Source organism: Rhopalosiphum maidis, chromosome 1, assembly GCF_003676215.2.
Source record: "Rhopalosiphum maidis isolate BTI-1 chromosome 1, ASM367621v3, whole genome shotgun sequence".
NCBI classification, from domain to species: domain Eukaryota; kingdom Metazoa; phylum Arthropoda; class Insecta; order Hemiptera; family Aphididae; genus Rhopalosiphum; species Rhopalosiphum maidis.
In genome coordinates this window covers 73,365,307-73,390,144 of record NC_040877.1, presented here as the reverse complement: position 1 = coordinate 73,390,144, position 24,838 = coordinate 73,365,307, and the positions used below count along the sequence as shown (strand labels likewise).

Sequence of the window (24,838 nt, the reverse complement as noted above, 5' to 3'; positions counted from 1 at the left end):
TCTCGTTTCATATTGTAAATAAACATTACAATAAACTACCTCCTATAATACAAAATATAATACCTATATATTAATATAGGTAATAATATGTATATAGTTTTTTAAACATCTAATAACAACGACTATGATACGTTAACATTCATGAGAATTATTATTTATTAGATAGTATAGCGGTAATCTTCGATCAAAAATTAGGTAAATTGTATATCACTCCAAAATAAACAAAAACAACAAGTAATGCAGCAAGTTCGAGAACCAAAATATTTTTGGTAGGTTTATAAGAAGAGGGAGGCTTCACTACATAAGGTTAAGTTATCGCAGTGGTCCGTTTTACTATTCCTAGTAGGTACCTTACCTAGCTGGCTACCAAAGGGATTAAAGCTAAATAGGTAATTGACCGTAGAAGGAAAAATGTGTCTGACTGACACGTGGTGTTAACATTGCAGCCTTGTATTATTCAAGGTCATTTCTGTTATAAATAATTTTTTCTATATGAACTTTTAAAAAAAATATATACTATATAGATTTTTTTATTTGAATGCATAAGGCATAACAAACAATATATTTATATTTTTACAATAAAATATTTTTTTACTACTTTTTAAATTATTACAAAGTGCTTTTTGTATATCATAGTACAATGTTCAAAGCAGATATTTTTTTCTGAGAATTTTAATATTGAAAATATAATGTCGAACAAATAAAGAATCAGCAATACTATATATATATAGCCCTTGACTCTAATATTGACGAACGGTATAGTGGTGTGAACATTTTGCGGGGTGCTCCTGAAACATTGCTCATGGAAACTTGAAATACTTGAAATACTTATAAGTATAACTAATTCGTTACTATACTAATACTTGTAATGTATGAAATTGTAAATTCATACTGCCGCTATTGGCGATATTCAGAAAAGTAAAAAAACTTACAAAGTGTAAGTATGTAAAAAATATATTATATAGTTTTGTAGCTTCACGTGGTTTTGAAAAAATAAATTTAAAATATTCCCAAAACTGTTAAAATTTTTCTAGAAAATTGATGTTGACTAATAATTTAAGATTCACTCTGACGTATTAAGTATAGCATTACGCTACCACGATGTCTGTATAGTTTATTTTACTAAAACTTAATTTTTTTTTTTAGTGATCCGACTCCTGAAACAATTACCCATACAACAGTCGTTGCACATTTCGGTGGGGAAAACGAGTTTTCGGACTCAATACCTACGATTCCCTTCCCCTTTAATGCCATATATGAGTGCCTCCGTTGCTCCCGCCCATGGACAATTGCGTTTCCGGAATTATAATAATTACAATAACGACATTTTACTGATATATCGTCACTACCATGTTTATGATAATTAACATCATCAACGCCGTCATAATATTATTATTGTTGTTGCTCTGTTGTACGTATAATATGTATATTATACGTACCTGCCTACCTAAGTTCGCGGTCGAACACACGCGCGCGCACGCACTGACCATCGTTCGGGTAAAGAAACGGACGCCGAGAAGTCAGGAGCAGTCGCAACCGGACCACCACAGTTGGCGTAGCTATTACCGATTACCGGACCGATGTTATTTATAATAATAACATTATTCTTATCCCGGTACACCTAGGTATAGTTCAAACGTGTGCACCGCTGTTGGTTAAAACGTATCAATAAATATAAATCGAACGCAGTTTTCTGTTTTACGCTCACCCGTCCGACGCGATTTAAATCCGGTCATAGTGTCGTGTAGTTGCAGTTTGTCGTCTCGTCAATGTTATCATTATACATATTATAGGCAGCCGTTCCGACGCCACCGATGAAAAACCAAGTGCTCGTGACCCGTTTCCAAAACTATTGGTATGTATGAGCTTAATATGTCTATTATATTTTATTATCGATGTTCATTGTGTTTTTTTGCGGGAGTCCGTCGCGTCTACGTATAGTAGATGGGTACTTGTGTATTATTCGGGTGAGGAAGAGCGTCGTTATTGTACTTGGGGAAATGTTTTCCGACTTTCCGCTACCCTCGTCGAACCTATAAATTATAGGCTATAATAATAATCGTACAAGAGTGTCTAGGTGGAAGTTATAAAGTTAGTTTTAAAATAAAGCGTGTTATTATATTTCAACAACGCTAAAAACATTGAATCCCGTAAAATTTAAGTACATTTACGTTTACCCATAAATTATGAATTCGCATTTCTAGGAATAATTAATAATTTAAACCGTCCGTTTTGCAGTCGGGTGAACGGGTAAACAAAATTTCCTTTCAATCAAACTAGATAATATTATAATGTAAACAGACAATTTTCCAATTTATTACCGATAACACTGTTATCTACAATGTGGACTCTTAAAATTAAACATCATTATAAGACTATAATATTTACAACATAGCAGTAGAACGGTTGCTATAAAATGTGAAGTTTTAACTAAGTTCCAACGCTAATGTAATGTTATGTACCTACCTTAATACCGTATGTACCCTTTTTGTATTAATTACCTACCAGTACCTTAATCGATTTTTAATTTTTTTTATTTGTCTGTATGTCTGCAAGGGTGTCATTATGGCTACAGTACTAAACGTTTTAAAATTAAACAAATTTAGTGATTTAATGTAAATTATAACGTAAATAAGTCGCAAAAAATATACGTACATTTTATACTTCTATAGTTCGTACCGTTATTGCTCATCGTTTACGAAATATTGTGCACAATAATATGTGCCCACTTATATTGTATATTACCTATATATATTTGACCATTACACACATATCTTAATATTTTATTTTAAAGTATTGTCAGTTCCTATATATATAAATAATATCGGTATGCAGGTAAACCGATAAAACGGATTGGCATTCCTTTTGAGTGTATTCGAAATTAGTGTATAATTATTACATTATCAGTCTGAAAACTTAATTGTCATTGCGTTTTGCAGTCCTAGTCAGTATACATTAGCCATTAGGTATACATATTTTTCTAACGATTCACTAACTTACGACAGTTCAAATGTTTATTAATAGTATTATGTATTTATGTACCTATACCTAAAAAAAACGCGTGCTACTTGTTGAGTAAGATTAATACAAATCATAATATTAATTGAAGTATATTTAGTGAGTTCCGCGTAATAAATACGTTATATTATATACATATGTCACATTGGTAATTTTTATGGTAAATAGGTATATAAAACACAATTTTTTAATTACCTTCTAGGTAGGTACTCCATATAAATTTAATAAAAATATAACAAACCGTACATATTTATTAATATATTATTGATTAATAAAAATTATAATAATAATACTAACAGCAATTAATAGTTGAGCGTGGCGTCATTTATTTTCTATATTAATCTACAAAATGGAAACACACAAGTACATTAGTACATATAAAAAACATATATTTACCTAATTATTAGTAAATACCTCATCTTTTATCTCATGTTGAAATTAAATAATTGATATCTGTGTTTATTGTAACAAGTCAAGACTTTCAGTGATGACATTTGTTTGAGGACAATCAGCTTTGATTTTGTTTATTTAAAGATGCCATTAAAGTAAATAATTAATTATCCTATAAAAGATTGATTTTATTAAAACGTAACTTAGAATATATTTATGTGATTTGGTATAAGTTTTTTTATTATTCGAATACACGGTTAATCCTATAAGACAATGATCGCACAAGTCAGAAACTCATTATAACATGCATTTTTAGGTACGCAATAATACATTATATTATTGTATATTTAGATCGGCGATTAAAATATGTACCTCCTGCATTGTATATTATATTATAGTTAAATTTAAATAAACGTTATGGTATATGAAAATCGTTAGTAGGTAAATTTAAACAACGCAATTAAATGTTGGATTGGTGGATTCATGGGTGTACATCACTCCTTCCCCGAATACTCACATATAAATGTATGTATTATATTATGTGCTCTCATGGTCCATGTAAATAGTTATTGTAGTGTAGGCTACTTTACTTTGGAAATGGCTTGTCTCTTGAAAAGAAAATTTGATCCCGAGTTCTCTAACTATAGACCTTATATGATGAATTCGTATCAAAATATAGTATATTAAAAATGTTTATTGGGTCACTACTATAAAGAGTATAGGCAATTGTACTCGTGGAGATTGCTACTTACATAGTTATTATTTATTATTGGCACATTATGTGCACAAATATAAAGGGTAGTTTGAGAGTTAACCCCCGAAAATAAAAATATATGTAATATTGTTTATTGTACATTTTTTTATGAGCACCCCAACGAAATGTTTTTGCGTGCTTGTATGATTTATTACTGAAATACATTTTTGATATCATTGTAGTTTTTAAGTGGCCTTAATTTTATTTCCATTGGAAATATAATAGCACTATAATAATAAACTCTTGTGTTGCGTGTGTTATATTATGATATAAAATGATTTTAGGACATCAAAAAGCATAACTTCCGATCCTCTTAATCATACTTCACTAATTCTACATAGTATGGACATAGTATTGCGTCAACACAAAATATTATACTGTATTAAACAATTGTTATGATAATCTCCGGTAGGAAAAAATTATACAATTTTATCTTTTCACCGGGTTAAGTTACTATTGTTTACGGGTATATAAATATGATTGTAAATAATAGTCGACGGAGTGTTAGAGCCATATCAGTATAACAGTATATTATTAATTATATTTTTAATTCCACTATTATTATGTACCAACTAACTTTTACTTCTGACGTTTGACAGCTGTAAATGCTATAATAATCTACTATCTAACTGTTTACATGCTCATATAAATACATAATAGAGGTAGATTTAGTTAGGTAAGTTTATTAGGTAATTAGAAAATTATTATTATAATTAGGTACTTATATTTAAATACAATATATAAATTCATACACCTTAATGTATAGCATATAGTACCTACTACAAATAAATTTAACGATTGAATATTTAATGAAATTTATCAATTATAAAGTATCTTAGATTTGATTGATCTTCATACATCAGTGAATAGAGTTTTGTTTTATACTGTATACAATTACGTGTAAAATAACACAGTCGTAGTTCATTTATATATTTGATTGGAATTTAAACTACCTAATATTATTGTGTAATAATTAATGAGTAGGTACTAAGGTACAATCTATTGTAATATCTATTAAAATGATAAACGTGAAATGTATTCAACAACAAAAAATCCACACGTACACAATTAATTTTTAATTTAAATCAAGAGCCAATCAAATGAATTTATTAGAGTAAAGCAGCTAATAAATATAACTAACAGTGATATACAACTTAATAGAAGTAATGTAGCAAAATATTTTTAATTTCCATGGAAATAATTCGTGTAGCTACAAAGGTTGGGTAATGTAACGATAGTGCACTTTAACCCAATTACTAATTAGTCATTGTACTTGCATTTAGTGTTTACTTGCAGTGTAATAAATAATTGTATATCATGTATCAGTTATAAATAATATATTATATAAAAAAATATTAAACTTATTTTTAAATGGTATGAAAAAAAATATATTATCATAATAACAATTATGTAAAAATAAAAATAAAAATAAATAAATTACAGTTATGTCTTCGAGTATTGATATAATTATTAAATATTAATATCCTATAAATACGTATTTGAGATTCAATATCCGAGGAGGTTTTTCAGTTTTTTTTTTTATATTCATTAATTCAATGGTAAAACCTAAGGTTTATTGGCAAGCAAAGTGAGCAGCGTGCAGTGAATAGGTATCCTTATATGTATAATATATATATTATTAATAAACGACACAAAATTTAAATAACATTTACATATTATGATAGTATAATGTATGAGTATTTTTACAACCACACAGAATCTAAACTGATTACCACTGTGGTTCTTAATATTATCAGATGATGGGATTAAACAGTGATCTTGGAATGTTTTTTGATAAAAAAAAAAAAAAAAAACTATAAAAAAATGTTAATGATTGAATAAAAATTAATTTTACGAGATTTCAGAAAAAGTCACTTGCATAAATACAAGCAATGATTTCAGGATCGGATAATATCAAATTTATTTTTACCTAATATATGTACATAATTTATATAAAAGTTATTATAATTAATAATATTATACAATCACATTAATTAAGAAGGGTTTGTGCTATGTTCCATTATTATTATTAAACATTCATAATATTATAATCAATGATGGTTATAAGTAATATCTAAATTATGTACTACATCATTAAATACACACACAGCATTCGAATACATGCCTATGGCTCGTATGATATTCGATGATGTCCATGTGTTTTTTATTGTATACCTACGTGTGGTAGTTATATAAATGATAATTCGAAGGTAAACAACGTAATGCTTTTTAATTATCATTAAGTTACGATATAATCCTAATAAATAATTGTACTATATAACTAAATGTTAAAATATAGAAAATTATTGAGCGTAGGATATAATCATTGTATGATTAAATTTTTTTAGTTTCTTTAGTTAAATTATCTACATTTTGAATACCGTTATAAGTAAAAATTAGAAAAAGTTAAAAACCAAAGTATTTTAAAATAGTAAACTCGTTTATTAAAAATAATTACGTTAATTATTGTGGGTAAAAAAATTAATTCGTAAAATAAACGAAAACTGAGCGGTATATTTTTTACTTTTTTAGAAGGTAATTAATATAATTTTTAGAATGAATTTAAATTTCAATATTACAAAAACTTTCCAAAGTTTTCATGGAACTTTTATAAGTTTTAAAATATATCATTAGGTTTATAGTCGGTATTATATAATGAATATTTTTACTGGGTGCGTTTGAACCAATTAAATACCAAAAAATATAATTTATTATTCATTATTTATAACTATTAGGTTAGTTTAATAATTATTATTGTGGTATTAATGTAAAATCTGTTGTTTAACCACTAGGTATACATATTAAAGTAGAAATAATAATATACAAGCAGATGTAAATATAAGTAGTTATCCTTCGGACTTCTACGTCCCAACAAATAGTATATTTCAATATTTATAAGAATTTATATTATTTTAGATCCTAATCGGAGCAAGGAAGAAATCGAGTGAGATGTTTATGCGTAAAATCTGCGCAACAAAAACGACGACAAAAACTCCGGAAGTTCAGAAACGTAGTTCGGTGCCGATTTGACATCAGCAATATTATCATAACAATACATCAGTCTGAAAGAAGAGACCGAATACTGCAAATTAAAGATTGCATTAAATAACACACATAGTCTAAAGAAATGGTACGTTAAGTAATAAACAGAAATTAGGTAGTAGCAATTGTAATATTATAATGTAACGTAACTTTTACACTTCTTCATTAATTTCGATGATTTATTTTTTTTATTTCGTTCCATTTCTCTTGTTTATCAGTCATTACCGATCTGTGGACTACTGTCGTTTGCATGGATGCTGTGGGTGAGTTCGTCTTTGGCTGCCCATCCGCCGTCACCTTGCCCGGACACATTCTCTTATGAAGGACCGGAACCGGAAAACAACAGGTGGTATGGCGAGATATCATTGCGAACTGACGAGAGCCTTGTCGGCATCCGACTGGACGTTGAACTGGACCGACCAGCAGATTTAATGGTAGTAAGTTTTATAAGTTATATTATAATATGTATACTGTATAGGTATAACACAGGTTAGGTCATATAGATAGTGTATCGTTGGATTTTTTATTTCGGCGTCAATATTATAGCGTAGTACCTTCGCTTGTTGGGAGAACCGAAAAATATAAATTGTTGCAGTTTTGTTCGCTATAAAATATTATTGTTGATAAGTTTGATTTATTGATGTTACATAATTATGCACCTATTATAGGAATTAAATTATAGTTAGAGTTTACAATTTACATTAAGTGGAATTCCTGGTTCGTGTACTCTGTTCAATTTACATAACAATTTTTATATTATAATTCAAACAAGATGCCACGTTGTTTAATCCGGTATTTTTATATACTCTGCGCTTGTTTAAGATTCAAACCCTGTAATAGGTTGAGTCACGAATTGATATTATTGTATCACTGTTAGTTTAAAGGTCTTTAATTTTAGAATTTACAATATTAAGCAGAAGTGTAATTAAGAACTGTCAAATATCTAAGTATTATCATTAGCGTAATGATATAATATAAAAATTATTACGTTTATACGGTTGCAGTCGTGGATGGGAGAGATAACGACAAACGACAATATAAAATTCACTGTATTGAACTTAAACCAAAAACTGAAGCCCGGACCCCCTGTGTTGTCTAGGATCATGGTCAAGTTCAACCGGTCGACAGGAAGTCCAAAATTGCGGTTCATTCGACTTAATGGCCGTAAAATTTGCCCTGAAGATTCCAGTGAGTGACCTTTTATATTATAAACCTATTTATGTAATATGTATCTTATGTATATAAAAATTATGAAAAATTAATAGTTTTATTATTTTGGTCTATTAACTATTTTTACTCAATATTAAAATATGTTTATAGGTTATATTGTAACAGATTTCTCTACAATAAAATAGTTAAAATAAAATTATAAATTAAGGTGAAAAAAAAACAATATTTTTTTTGCATCTTGAAATTTTACTTTTTATATTTTAGTCTAAATATATTGACGAAAATTATATGATTTATCCCAATATTGTTATTTTTAATATTTATTTGAACGTGCGACCTTGGGCATTATAAAATTGTATTTAACTACAAGTTGTAATTTTATGATTACACGATGACGTGATTATACCTATGTATATATTTTAAGAATCAATTGATATAAATGTACACTGTAAATCAACAAATAAGTTTCCTATTCTATCGTGGTCTGTTGTCTGCGAAATTGTACATGACGTGTAATAAGTACACTAATAATGAATTGTCCATATAACTAAAACCCACATATTCGTTTAGACACCTTTTACAATAATTATTATTGTATTATAATATTAGTTTAAAACTTAGTACATAGTCCATACCCAATATTCATTGTTCTATTTATGACTAATCTATACAAAATATACCAAATAAATATTTAAATTATTTTTAATTAGGCGTTTTAAAAACGAATGTGATTAATGTAATTAATGGTGACAATAATCGATAAACGTATAATTTTAAATATACTATAAATATGTAGGTACCTATTGTAACGTTTAATTTATTTCCGTATATAATTATTCTTTATAACAAAAATAAAAATGAACAAATAACCATGATAGTAAGAACAATATAACAATATCAAACTTCAATTTTTGTAATTATTTTGTATGAATATTACATAAAACAATAAGTCACAAAATAACCATACAATCATACAAATAAGTTAAAATGATAAAAGGAATACTAGATGAATCAAAGTAACGTTACAATGTTTATTTAATTAAAATCGATTTATAAAGTCAAAACCATTTTCTTATAATAATAATAATTATAATAATAATGTTGGTGAATAATAAAAAAAAACTATTGAGTTAGTCAGTTTAAAGTTAACTATTGTAAGATATATTATACTTTCATGTAATATAGCATTTGGAATGTATAACTATTTTTAGATATTTTCTTAGGATTAAAAATTGTTATTTAGTTAGGAATGTAAAAAGTAATCACATTAGTAGTAGGTGAATTCTTTCTCAAGTTTAAAATACATTTAAGTATATTATATAATTCTTTACTATATAACCTATATTTTTATTTATGCGTGTTTGTAGACTTTAACATCGGGGTACTTTACTATGTTTGTTATTCTGAATTTGACCAAAAAAAATTATTATCAATTGACCTTTTTTATGGTAGGGAGTAGTCGAGTAAGGGAGAAAAAAATTAAAAGATTGCGGTTTTTTTTTTATCACACTATGATCGTTATTAAGTATTATAAGTTATTCACAGCCTTTCTTTGCCGTCTTAGGTTACAGTTCCGGATACGAAGAGGAAACCCGACCCTCGCAAAGGCCACCACAGAGTACCAGGAGACCTGATCCCGAGTTTGGTGCCAATCCGGATGAATATCCGATAAACAATGGTAATACCAATCATCAAGACAAGGACCAGTATCCGGTTAACGGCGTCAGCAATAATCACCGTGACAAAGAAAACCCTGTCAGACCAGGATTAGACTATAATTCGCCACAGGATGGCCGTCCGACGACCACCGAAGGAACTTACACGACTCGGAAAACAAACAGGGGAACGACAACTACAACCACGACGGTGCCCCGAAATCCCTATGAACTGCAGGGCAACGGAAATGGAAACGGCAACGGCAACAACAGACCGAACACTGTGACATTGCAGGCCAGCAGCACCGACCCAAACAGTGAAATAAACGGTGTCATAAACGGGCTGCTGCAAAACCAGAATAGTAGAAACAAGACCGTCATCATAACCGTCATCGACGAGAACCACAATAGCCGACCAAATGTTGGTACCGGAGGTGGTCGACCGGAAATCGCGGACGGTGGCAGTATGACTAGGCCGAATGTAGTGAATAACAGACCAACCTCTCAGCAGACCAACCAAAAGCCCAACGGAAACCAACAGATCAACGGCAGCGGAAACAGTGGATCTTATACAGGGTTAGTTAAGATATCGCGGTAAGACATCGGTCGTGGTAGCATGAAACGCCGTGTATATGGTCCTGAAGAGGACGGAGGGGATAAGTAGGCTCGGATATAGAAAACTGAAAATAGGGTGGGGCTAACAATTTTTCAGAAATAATAAATTTATAATTTTACATAACAGATAAAATTTGATACATTGAATAATGAATACCTTAAAAACGGGTGCTATCAAATCCGTATATTTAAATTATTATAGAGAGAATGCAAGATAGGCCGACTGCAGGTAAAGATATTTTAAATTATATACAATAATATTTTATTATAGAAAATGTATTATAATTTAGGATGAAATCAAAGATTTTATAACATCAATAATGAGTCAACGATTTTATAGCCAGTTTTGAATGTAACTGTTATAGGTGTTTCGATTATTTAATACTTTTTCAAATTTATGGAAACTAAAATACGAGTATTTTGAGTTCAGTAGTTTTTTTTAGGGGTTGCTATTTATTTTAAACGGCTCATTAAAAGAAAATCTGTTTTTTAAAATAATTTAAAAATGGCTTTGTCTAAAATTTAAAATTTATTCACAGCTCCGTCAACTCGCTTTCGTCTAGTGGTCCCTCGTGCGGCGAAGTCAAGATGGCCGTGCCGCTGGTAACCGCTGGACAGTCCACGTACAGGGGACAATGGCCCTGGCACGTGGCGCTCTATTTGATCGAAGGCATAAACTTGAGCTACCATTGCGGCGGGTCGCTCGTGTCCAAGAACAAAGTCATTACGGGTAAGCTGTGTACTTTGAATCGGTTATTACTTTGGGTAAAATTGTTGTGATATGTGTATAACTCCTCCTCCTCCCTAACATATTGTGTGTAAATCCGTAATTGTATATATTTTTAATGGAAAATTCTTTTTTTTTTGTAAGTGTGGAATATTCTACAGTTAATTTTTTCGTCTATACCATTACCACATATTATGCAAAAAAAAAAAAAAAGATTATGGCTACTTAACTATAAGCCATATTTATATACCTATGCTTAACCATTAAAAATGCAATAAAATATTTATACGAATTATTGAACATCGAATATGATTATAGAGATATCAAATTACTTGTGAATGCTGACTATAATTAATATAATAATATTATTGGCATCTATTTATGTTGTTCTATGTTCACGTAAGCTATATAATTTATATCTATAAGATATACGCAATATCATAGGAAGTACTATACTATATAGGAGCTAGGAGGTGATTATTTTAAATATTAGTATTCGATTTTTTATTTCACACGTTTTAGTTATATCACATTATACAGGTAATATATTATATAATGTATTATTTTTTCTCAAGTTTCAATGTCCAAAACTACCGAACACAATACAACATTTTTAATACTCAATAATTCTTATGCGATAATATAATATTATGTATGTTTCTATTCTTTCAGCGGCTCATTGCGTAACACACAAACTAAATGACGCAGTCCTTAATTCAACCAAAATAGTCGTCTACCTCGGAAAATACCATCAGCTTCAGTACAGTGACGAGTTGGGCGTCCAGATCAAACAGGTGATACTAACGGAAATATGACTTTTGTTCTAGTGCCAAGACTTTATTATCCGTTTTTATCGTATTTAATATACTCATATTTTCTCCGTCGCAGGTCGTCCGGATAAAGGTGTTCCCGTCTTACAACAGCAGCTCATACTTCGGAGACATAGCTATTTTGACGCTGTCTTCGGATGCCGAATTCACAAGCTACGTGACCCCCGTGTGCCTTTGGGAAGAGAGGTCTGACAGTTTGGACGACATCGTTGACAAAGACGGAACGGTTAAAATAATTTTTACTTCGCTACACTTAACTATATTTATATGTATTATATTACAATGATGATCTAGCCATACACCACTTATTAAATGTATGATTATAAATAAATTCCATCGATTGTACCTTTTTCGTGTGTGAATTCTACTGGTACGATTTTTTTATCTGTAAAATATTATGTAAATTCCACTGGTACTAACGTTTGCCCTATAAGATAAACGTGGATTGAACCGTTATTATTTTTGGACCATTAGTATTTTAAATTTTAAGTTAAAACTAAATTTGACGATTTCTTTATAATTGTGTATTTCTCTTCGATTAGGTCGTCGGTTGGGGCTTTGACGAAAACAACACACCGACCGAAGAACTGAAAATGGCCAAGATGCCGGTTGTATCACAGGAAACGTGCCTCTGGAGCTACCCGCAATTTTATTCAGAATTTACTTCCGATAGAACGTTTTGCGCCGGCTTCAGAAATGGTAATTGATTCAAACCTATACGTTTAAAATGAATAGAGGCATAAAATAAAGATATAATTTACATGTACACGTATATCTATTTACACATATCTACTATGTTTTGTTGTACGTCAAAATAATACTGATTTTAACGATCACCATATTATAATAATATAATATAAACAGCAGTAGAACTATTGCAACAGGTCATATTGATTAGGTACCTATATTATCCCACTTCAGAGTTTGATTTAATTTTTATTTCTCGTATCTATGATGTATTGATAATTATTATTTTTTGAACCAAACATAGAAAATACAAGTAATTTCACGTTGTTAAGTTACGATTTTCCTGCAGCGTCAGAGAGTGGAACAACACGGCGTCATGACGCCGCGTCTGGACGCTGCAGGGAAACAGTACTTTTAGATCGAATTTTGGCAACCGTATTAAAATGTAAAATACTTAATAATAATACTTAATACAAAATATCTTACACTTACAAAAATAGCCCAAATAAACGTGCCTATAATATACAAAATACGATAGTATTTCGTCTTCTATAATATTATTATAATCTGATATAGGGACAAGCGTATGCAACGGAGACAGTGGCGGTGGTATGGTATTCTTGAAGAACCATAGGTGGTACCTAAGAGGTATCGTGTCCCTGACGGTAGCCAAAGACGGACTGCGGGTATGCGACACTAAACATTACGTGGTGTTCACGGACGTGGCCAAGTACTCGGATTTCGTCAGGAAGAACTTACAATGATGGCGTTCACATCTAATCAATGATATATAATATGATATATTATAATGTATATTGTGCATCAATCGAACGCGATTTGTATATTATTTATAGTGTACCTATGTATGCTTTTCGCCGATTCCTATTATATGCGCACTTTGTGTTTATATTGCAAACATTTTATACTCTTTTTACAGTTGAAAAAATATTTTTTTAGCGTGATAATAATGATAAGAATAATAAAAAAAGAGAACAAAATACATTTTACTTTAATTTATTTATTCGTTAAAATATTAACATAATATTTGTTGTATCCAAGTATTGTTTGACGAGTAGGTAGTAATAATAAATAGGTAGGTAGGTATAGTGTGACGAATGCCCCGAGCGAATTGTGAACGATGTTGATGGTCGTGCGTCACTGTTTAACTGCCACCGGGTTTAGGCAGCATTTGACCCAGCTGCTGTCCAGCGGTCAGCATCGACGCCATGTTTGCCATGTTCATGCCACGCATAGGTACGACAATAGCGGAAAACCCTCCTAAAATTAGCGTCGGGCTCTGACCGCCGCCGTTTCCCTGCAGGGTCGACGGAGACAGCGCCCCAGTCCCGGGAATCCCGGTTGGCAAGCCCCCGAACGGTAGTGTCGATCCCCCAAAATCGGTGGCGGGCGCGGTCGATGTTGTTTCGCCGCTGCCGCCGCCGGATACGATACTGGAAAGCGGACCTTTGGCCAACATTTCGTGTTCCGTGGTCGAGGTGGAACGCGTGCCGTCAATCAGTGGCGTTTCGATTTGGCCAACCGTCGGGTTCAGCTTCAGGTCTTCCGCAGTTTCCTGAAAACAATATTATACGTTGGCATTGCAATAATACGGTGCGAATGATAAAATGGACGAAAAAAAAATCTCAAATCGTTGCACACATTATGATAATAATAATAATGAAATTTGGATGATTTTACTATATCTATTGTTATATTATTGTAATAATTATGTTATTATACTCTGTAGATGTGAACTAAACACGGTCGACGACAAAATGTACAAAGCGATTATTCGTGAAAATGTGTGTATATTATTAGTACGAATATTTTACATAATACATATAATATTTATAGTGACGTATATATATATATATAATTAAATTTGTTTAATCGTTGCTTGTATTGTGACTATCAAGAAAGTTATCAGACGTCGATCGCCAATTTATCCTCGCGTTCGTGTTTGATCTTGTCGAATATCGAAGCGTCTTTATCCTGCAATCCGTTTTCTTCGCTCAGATGCTCGACCCCATCTGTGTAGTTATCGATCATAGCTTCCATTGCAGAGTCAATGTTGTGCAACCCTTGAATAAAGTTTTCAAACGGGGTTCTCTCTGGTTCGTCGATTTCATTTTCGTTATCGTCTTTTGTCAGTATTCTGTTTTCGATTTCGACATTTTTAGAAGCCTATAATTTAGTAAAAATTCATTATAATAGATATCCATCGGTATATTGTTATTAAAACACTACCTATGCGTAGTATAACGAGACACTATATGAACTGTATAGCTCCAAAATCGCGATGACCGCAATAATACAGGCATAATATATTATAAAAATATGTATTTAACGGTTGTCACAATGAAAAAAAAACTATTTGGTTTTACCGTTAATAGTACAATAATTATTTCGTCGGATAGGTGCTTGCATTAAAGCATTAATTGTAATAAAGGATATTATTATAATACATATAATTAAATTGCATTCAATGACCTTGAGGGGAACACGGGATAAAACCGAAACGGGGGTAAACCGATATTGTCTATTACGCGACACGCACTAGTCTATGGAAGAAAATTATTAGCTTTTTATTTATTTCATTCCTTATTGAAAAAACCATGATGCTATCGCTGTTAACATCGACTGAAACGTTTTGATTTGAATTGTTATTCGAAAATAAACATTTTGAAGGTAATTATTATTATTTTACACATTTTGAACATAAGATACAAAACTCATAACTATGATAAAATTATACAAGAATTATCATAGCATCTACCTAGTATAAATTCGTAACTCGTACGTAAATGTTTTTAATTATTTTCAATAATAAATTCCTAAAAGTAATAGTAAATTTTAGTGGGTACATTTTTATAAGGTCATAAATATTACTTAAAAAGTTATTTTGTTTTTGTCATTGTTGAATATTTATTTTATTAAGTTTAATAAAACTATCAATATTGATCAAAGTATCTTTTATTGTTAAAATTTATTTTTATTTTGGTTTTATTGAATTTTAATTAAGTTATTTACGTTTTAAAATATATTGGTAATTTATGAAACTTAAATTATGATAGTTACAATGCTTAAATACAGTCGTTTTTTGTATTTGGTTTTGTAAATCTTTAGGGAAAAAAATTAATACCTATTATATTTTTCTCCATAATTATTTAAGTATATTTTCTATACCAGTGTTTTACCATGCATTGGTCTTATTACAAAACCGATAACATATTAAAGACTGTTTGAATTTCTAAAATATAAATATAAATAATATTCACTGTATTACAAGTTTATTACAATTTTTAAACAAGTCTCAAATTTAAAGTACTTATTCAATATTTTAGACAAGAAGTTATTTAATATAACTGCGCAAATATAGATAAAGTATTTTTTCAGATTCTGAATAACGTTGAGGGTATACATTTTTTAGTTGGTTTTACCCCATGTTCCCTTATTGGTATAAGATATATGATAATATTACACATTATGTCTTGTTATAGTTAAATGGTAATATACTGTTATAGGAGGACTTATTATGATAATACAGAATCTCAGTTAATGAGATTATATCATTTGAATACCTACTCAATATAAATATAATAACACTGATGATTGAGAATATAATATTGTATAAACTGGTTGGAATAGGAACACGATATGTTTGTAATATAAAAATGACAGAGTCTGTACTGTATTATTGGATATAGCTGTATTAGATGTTGAAGGAATTATAATGTATATTAGGCGTGTTTATTTATTTTCGGACTAAATTTTTTCGAAGAAAATATTCAACGTGAGTAAATTAATTGATTAAATTTAATTATCTAAATTCATACACATCACTTACAAATATTATTAAATATATAGGTGCACGGAAACATTATTAAATCTAATATTCCATTTTATATGACGTACCCATAGAAATACGTAGTCAATTTCGTAAATTATTCTTCTACAAGTATTTAGATTGTTGAGATATGATCAGGAATATATAAATATGCATTTTTACTATTTTTATAACTATTGAAAAATAATGCTGTCGATATTTAAGTGTACAATAATAAAATTAAAAAGGTATTTAACTAGAAACATTGAACTCACTGAACTCATCACTGGATGTTTCTGAATGTTGTGACTTATTATAAATAAAACAAATTAACGTGTGCGCTTATTTTAATTACAAGTATTCATGGATCATTGCAGACGGTGCGAACGTAATGTTGTGTTTCGTACGAGAAACGGCAGAGACTTAGACGCTTTATGCGCGTTCGTGTGATCGAAGTTAGACGACCTACGCGAGGCTACGGTAAGTTGTAAGCTGTAAGCATTAATATTATATAAACAAAAAAATTAAATGTATGACATTTGGTCCCAATTTTAGTGAACACGTGTGTGTATGTGTAACATTAAAATGGTCGTAAAAGAACGACCGACAGGTGTATCAAATCATAACGTTTGCGATCATCGACGAAATAATAACAATATTGTCGTGCGACGTATAAAATAGTGCGTATGAAAATTAACTATTGACGAAACGCGTTATGTTTTGTAATATTGTCGCGGTGGCGGCGATGACGACGACGACGATATAAATATTGACAACGGTCCATCATAATACATTGCGTAATAATATCGTGTAAGATTAAATTGCAGTAGATCCGCGGCGAATTCCGGTGGATCAGAACCGGACGTCTGAGAACATATCGCGCAGCTTTTGCCGGGCGTTGCCGTAGTGCTCGGACCGGAAGAACGCGTCGACCGCCCGCAGCGGGTCCCGGGCCGCCGCGGTGGCGTCGGCGGCGTCGGCCGACCGGAACCATCCGTTCATGCCCTCGCCGAACTGGATCATTCCCTGCGACATCATGTCGCACGTACCGTGCTGGAACTTGTCGGAACCGATGAACGTGCCCATGTACGACCACGGGGGCGGCGCGTTGCCCATCATGCCGCCCATGGATGACATGCCCTGGCCGCCGCCCTTGCACACGGCTTGGTGGAACTCGTCCGACATCATGTAGTCGCCGACCATGTTGCGCGTCGTCGCGCCGTCGTCACGTCCGGCGCCGTCCCCAAACCGCTTGACCATCTGATCGGCGGCCGCCTTCCGCCAGATCCGTTCGAACGCTTCCGAGTCAAACAGCTCGGCCAGCGAACCGGGCAACACCTGCGGCCAATACACCACTAGTGTTTGTGTGCGTGTTTGTTTGTTTGTGCGTTTGTGGGCGCGTGTGCGCGTGCGTAAGTGTGTGGTATAGTATACCTACCATGTGTGTTCGAGGGTTATTGGGGGGGACGCGTGCGTTTAGAAAACGTATCAGTGCCGCAATGTAGGACATTGTTGGACATTTGTCCGGTCGGTTTATTTCGATTTGTACGAGTGTGATTTGAGATCCTACATATGCGTGTATACTGTTTTGTAAGACACAGTCACGCACGGCATACAATATTATGTATAAGGCGATCAATTTAAGTGCTTACACTGATTATTTCGAATTAGTTTTAAATTTTTTGAAAATATAATTTGTATGTAATTTTTGAAAAAAAAACCGATATTTTTTTTTATAATTTTTACGTTTATTCTTTTTTTTTTTTTTTTAAGTTTTTCACTTTTTAAAAAGACAACATATATTCATACTCCGAAGTTGAATATTTTCTATTACGCGTAATTTGATTTATAAAATTCGAATTTTGTAAGATATTTACGATGTCGTTCGGGAAAAAATGATTAAATAATGTTATGAGTGTTATGACTATTACGGACAAGTTGTATGTGTACATACACAAAATTTAAACAACATTTCTTTGACAAGCACGCAATTAAGAATATAATTAATATGTATTTTCTACTATGAACTGCTTGAAAACTACAGGTACCTAATCCATTTTGTTAATTTTGTTATAATATTTATGCATCAAAGGGGTTATAAAATATAAATTTTCGATATTATTTCAATAAATAAGATTCAGACATTATTAAATACATTTTTACAGATTTCACAGTGGCATTAAGTGGCAGATACAATTAAATAAATATTTGATATTTTACGTCCAATTCCAAATATAAAATTTCAGTAATTTTTGATGACAGGTAAAATTATTGAACATTGTTTTTTATCGTTTTATATATTAATTTCAAGTTGTTATTTGTATTGTAAATTACATAAATATTTAGCCATCTACAATAACAAGCGATAAACTATTTTTTTCTCACGAATATAAATTGAAAGAGAAAATACATAGTGTATATTAATATTTAAAAAAATTATAACCTAATTGTACCTTAGTCGAAATCATGGGTTCCGAACTACATCGGTCGACAATCATCCGATCATGTCTCGTATAAATTAGGATACGACCAATGACGAGCGTAACATTATGGCCTCTTGGAAGTATAAATGATTGTTTTTACCCGAATCATATGGAATTTTGTATTCTGCACATATTTTCCAGGTATAAGTTATTTTGTGCACCAAATCTTTAACGGTAATAACTTAAATATGTATATGCGAGATAACTGGTTATTAGTATCTAACGATTTTATTTATTGTCATAAAGTAATATTATTGAAAATTGACCGGGTAAATTCATTTTGAATGTTATATATATATTATTTGCATGCACAACGCGGGAAATTGTTTCTATCGTTATTTTTTAGCTGTACATGAGACGGATCTGACGTGAGAATCCTTTTGCGTTACCAAGATCTTGTGGATGTTCGGATACCGCGGAATCCGCGGAAATAGCGGCCTGCCGTCATATTGGATTCAAAACATTTTTCGCGCATAATTAATCGTACGATCGTAGAAGTTTTAATTATAAATCCATACACACATACACACGCATACACACACACACACACATAAAAATACATATATTTATAAATTTATAGTAATATATTAAACATAGTTGCATGGTGAATTAATATTACATTTTTAGATTTTTAAACTTAGCAAGTCATTAAATTTTTTAATTTATATACTGAGCTATAGTCAGTGTTATCCATTATGATAACTATTGAGATTATTTCCGTTGATATAAAAAATAACACTCCAAGTCAAAATCATGTTTAAGTATACCAGGCGTTCAAAAAGTTTGGAAACTCTTAGTTACTGTATGCATAATTTAATACCTACACGGATCAATAACAGATAACTCTGATGTACATTTTTAATGTAAAATATTTAATAACCTCACTAAATATACCATATTATTGTTTATCAATCCCAATAATATTAGTCTGACGAGTAATGACTGTTTTCCACACTTATTGAACACTTTGTTTGTATTCAAATTTTACATTGCTTTATATTTTGCTTTTATGATTATATATTATATCATTAATGTGTTTAAATTTAATAAAAAATTATTTTTCATTCGATCACGCTGTTTGCTGTTAGGATTTTAAGTAAGAAATAAACAAACAAACTGAATTAATAATTTAGTTGACGCAAATAAGCGATTGCCTAAAACATTGCAGATAAACGGCGGCGTAATAACAATAAGTGGTGAAGTAAAAGCTTCTTTTATTACAAAATTAAAATTAAAATTGATGTAAATTTTCAAAGTCTTTATGCATGATGCGGGTGATAATTAAAAACAAATTATTTAACTGTAAGTTAAGTTGTTATTCATCTTAATAATCACTATTGAATTATAATTTAACGTTCTCAATGCTCATTTACATCAGTAAAACTTAAGTTAGCGTTTAAAAATACTAGCTCAAGTTAAAGTTAATATTTTTCTTTGACTTGCTTATTACATTTACAATGTTGTAGTCAGAGTACACCATTAAGACAAAAAAACGTTATCGTTGGTTGCTAATCAAAACAATGTGTGAGCATACTCCGAGTATTAAAATACTATAAAATAATACATAATATGAGGACAAAATATAATCATATTATAAAACGGCAAATCGTTTTACGTTTGTATTCGTTAAAAACTTCGTTTGATTATCGTAGTAGGTACCTTCATCCATATTAATTGCACACGATAAAATTAACTACAGCGATAGGTGAAATATGATACACGTAAGTCTGTTTGGGTGTACTTGGGGTAGGCGTTCACCCAGAACTATTGCATTATGCATAATCGGCTATTTTACTTGTTTGTCATGTGTACTGCTCCGGAACGTTCCTTTTATGATTGAGTGATACACATTTGTTACAATACCGGTTAGAATATATTATCTTATGATCGACGATAGCGATTGGTATGTTTAACGATTAAAGAATTAATTATTCTTTTAATGAATTCCTTTATTTTTCTTTCAGAAATGTTTTCTGCTCTAGTTACCAACGTTGTATTTTAAAACAAAATTATATTGATAGGTATTTAATATATTATTTTTTGTCACATTTTACCGGCGTTATTATGAATTAAAACCGTTTTTGCAATTACCATGGTATTCGAAAATGATTTTTTTTCTACTATGGCACAAGTATAATGTTTTATTAGTATGCAATTAATTATATGATTTAAAACAATAGGCGATTGATATAACATAATATAAACATATCATTGTAATTTATGATACATTCTGTTGTTATTTCACCCACCGCCAAACGTAATTTATGATTATTACATTATATATTATTACGCTTTTATTGTTTTTTTTTACTCAAATTTTATGTAAGCAAAGTTATTTATTGTCGAATAAGATAATTTGATTGCAATAGTTATTTTAAATGTATCTTTTATCTGATTGTAAATACTGAAGACTATGACGGATACGATTGGTTCTCTCGCCAGTATTCGAACACGGATTTGACTGAATCAATCTTACTCTGATATTTTATAATTTAAATTATATTAGTTTTGAAATATAACGACTTTGTATTTTACGATAAACTTTTAATGTGGTATTTGGACTACAAACAGCGATGAACTTTAATGGACAATTATTGGAAACTCGTATAGTGTGCTTTTAGTTGGCATTTATGTTTATAATATTATGCATTATATAGTACGTATATATTTATCCAGTATATCAAATAAATAATTTAAATAATTTTTGCAGCTAATAATTTTAGAAACCAACGTCAATATTTTTTTTTTCAAATAGTTCTATAATTATATTTGATTGTAGTCAGAATTATAAAAATACATTTTAGTAATACCCTCATTATATAATATTTAAAAGATAGTCCCACGATAATTGAAAACACTCAATATCTTAAGCATATTACAGTCGTTTTATTTTTATTATACCTAATCATTATTTTTTTGTTCGTCGTTGTTCTAAGTATAAATTTTTTTAGAATTGTTTTTTTTTTTATAAAATTACTTTTCATAACTACTATTTTTTCAAAAGCAGCTCTTTGTTTTTATCATTGACTATTTTATTTATTTTTATTTTTGTTGAAAAATAGCTAAGCAATGATATTTTAAATGTTGGATAATATTTACATGTGCAACGTGTGAAATTATTATTATTTATCTATAATTTTTGAGCTGAATGTATAAAGTTTGAGCTTCCTACTAATACATTTTTAAATTTATCTTAATAGCTAAAAACTATTTAATAGTATTCTAATAGGTAACTAATTCTATTCAATGCCGCCAATATTATTTTTATCTAGAATTTTTAGTCTCATAATTATATTTTATTTTATCTGTATGATGTACATTATTATTAACTTTTAAAAAGCATATAATTATCAAATATGTTTAATCATACGTTATATAGTAAAAACAAAATTATAGGAGAAGATTAAGACATTAATGAAAGACTAATTTCATACAGCTCAAACACAACTGATTAATAACAGTAATTTAACACATATCTTTCGCACAAATAATTTTCAACATTTAAAATGCTGTAGCTCAAACATTTTTTTAATTTAAAAATTGATTCGATCACTTACATTAATAAAAGTTAATGAAGAAAAATAATTGGTGGTAAAAATGGGTTAGTGCAATTATATTAAGTAGTGGTAATTTGCCTGTTCAAAACGTTGGTAAAATTAATTTATTTTGTGTAAAAAAATAAACAATAACATAAATTGTTATATTATTTATTTTTTATTATCTCGAGAAACAAAAAAAGAAAATAACGATTTACATGTATCAAAAACAGTTTTATTCGTCTCGCATATTGTATAATATGTTAAAATATTAATATATTTATTAACTATTGTGTTTTAGCGGACCCGAAATTAATGAATACGTACATGATATATTAAATTATGCTCAAGCAGTTAAGCAATATATATAACGAAAATAAATTTAGAAGTATTTTAAATACGATAAATAAAAAATCTAAAGATAAAATATATATTAAACTTATATATTTACCTGAGTAACTGAAACACGCGTAAACTACGGACTACCTTTTGGCATACTGATTTGACGACTTAATTTGACACAATTCATAGATCACAAAATTTAAAAATCTTTAAGTTGGTATATTAAATTATACAATCAAAACCTGTTATTATTTTTTACCAAACAACGTACATATAGATAAATTTTAAAATATTTAAATACACTTTTATTATTCGTATAAGGGGGGGAATCACCTCCTCTAAATCGTTTTACTTAACGAAATATAATAGTCAATAAATGTACATATTATTAAAGTCACTGAAGAATATTTTAATATTGAGTATATACTTACAGCAGTTAAATCGTCGCGTGTGATTGATGGAGCGGCATCCACATGATGAAAAGCATCTGAAAAAAATGAAAAATATAATTATCTAAAAATATAGTTAAATAATATGATTATTTACAGCGACGCAAAAACACGCATGATTAATAATCGAGAACGAAAACTTTTCAGTGCGGTTAAAATTATATAAATATTATTATTTAGTGACGATATTTTACTTTTTTGCATACTATACAGTACTGCGTGAATGAATGCCATAACCAGTATGACTTTCGACATTTTTCAGAGTATAATATTATAATCTTAAACCGATTATTATAAAAAAAAATATATCGACTAAGATTGAAACAAATGTACGAGTATTGATTTAAATGTAATACGTTTAAACGTAAACGTTTTAAAATGCATCACTAAAATGATTTAGTATGTGTTGCACGTCAAAGTTGTACGAATGTCGAAAGTTCAGGATTTTAACTTTTGGTATTGTTTTAAATAATTAAAATTTAAAAATTAAAAAAAAAAAAATGTTTAAATAGTAATAGAAACACGTTGATGTGATAAACACTACGTGTACTAACTGACACGATTAGTCGGTCGATCGAGCAATGTAATCAATACAAACAAACGCGTGTAATTACTTAAAAAAGTTAATAAAATTAGAATATTCTTCGGTTTCTGTATGATAACGAGTGTTCGGTCGTAACGATTGACCGCCAGTTTAGTGAAAACATCCAGATACAGATAATAATAACAAAATAATAATATAGTGAATGAAATTCGGAAACGGACTTGGTGCTTGTGACCGCGTATTGTTTTTAATCGAAATTAAAATTCGTACGGACGCTTTTAAATTTTATCAGTGTAACGTCGCGGGCTGCAGTAGTACAATAATATTATACCATTAATTAATTACGGTCGTAAACGTAATGGAGTGTTATTATAATAATATATGATACCTATACAGCTATACGATAGTGCGCTTGTAATTATTATTGCTTCGAGATATACCTACGCGGCGTTTGTTCGGACTTACCCTTGACGAGGCACGCCAACACGATCAGCGCGAAATTCTTGGGCGACATGACGGCTGCGGTACAATACGACGACGAAAATATAACAATAATAATGCAAAGTATGATACGCGTTTGGATCGCAAGGAGTGTAATGTACACCGTGTACAGTGGCGAGTCGCAAACGCCCAGTCGCTTATAAATTGCTTTTCTGATAGCGGCGACCACGAGCGTTTCCGGTGATGGGCTACGGTAATCGTTCTAATTTATTGCGACCGTTTCCCGCTCGCACGACCCTCACCGCAATCGGGGCCGGGGCGAACGAATG

At 30.4% G+C, this 24,838-nt stretch overlaps 2 protein-coding genes across 5 annotated transcripts; one reads left to right on the top strand and one right to left on the bottom strand.

Annotated features, from left to right (window-relative positions):
* The first annotated feature begins 1,517 nt into the window (after positions 1 to 1,517).
* On the top strand, positions 1,518 to 13,714 carry LOC113550162 (serine proteinase stubble-like). 2 transcript variants are annotated; one of them, XM_026951852.1, is made up of 10 exons: positions 1,518 to 1,855; positions 7,079 to 7,292; positions 7,423 to 7,638; positions 8,209 to 8,392; positions 9,939 to 10,605; positions 11,184 to 11,374; positions 12,044 to 12,165; positions 12,260 to 12,427; positions 12,744 to 12,900; positions 13,465 to 13,714. In XM_026951852.1, exons 2-10 carry the CDS (start codon positions 7,290 to 7,292, stop codon positions 13,650 to 13,652), a joined length of 1,896 nt encoding a protein of 631 aa, XP_026807653.1. In that variant the 5' UTR covers positions 1,518 to 1,855; positions 7,079 to 7,289; the 3' UTR covers positions 13,653 to 13,714. The 2 variants fall into 2 exon arrangements, with proteins under 2 accessions (XP_026807653.1, XP_026807652.1); XM_026951851.1 differs by having other exon boundaries at positions 7,423 to 7,641.
* A 10-nt stretch (positions 13,715 to 13,724) lies between these two features.
* Positions 13,725 to 24,751, bottom strand: LOC113550164. 3 transcript variants are annotated; one of them, XM_026951857.1, is made up of 3 exons: positions 24,534 to 24,751; positions 23,507 to 23,562; positions 13,725 to 14,461 (listed from the first exon to the last, which is right to left on the bottom strand). In XM_026951857.1, exons 1-3 carry the CDS (start codon positions 24,580 to 24,582, stop codon positions 14,051 to 14,053), a joined length of 516 nt encoding a protein of 171 aa, XP_026807658.1. In that variant the 5' UTR covers positions 24,583 to 24,751; the 3' UTR covers positions 13,725 to 14,050. The 3 variants fall into 3 exon arrangements, with proteins under 3 accessions (XP_026807658.1, XP_026807656.1, XP_026807655.1); XM_026951855.1 differs by lacking the exon at positions 24,534 to 24,751 and adding an exon at positions 23,719 to 24,097; XM_026951854.1 differs by lacking the exons at positions 13,725 to 14,461; positions 24,534 to 24,751 and adding exons at positions 16,195 to 18,052; positions 23,719 to 24,098.
* Between the last annotated feature and the right edge of the window lie 87 nt (positions 24,752 to 24,838).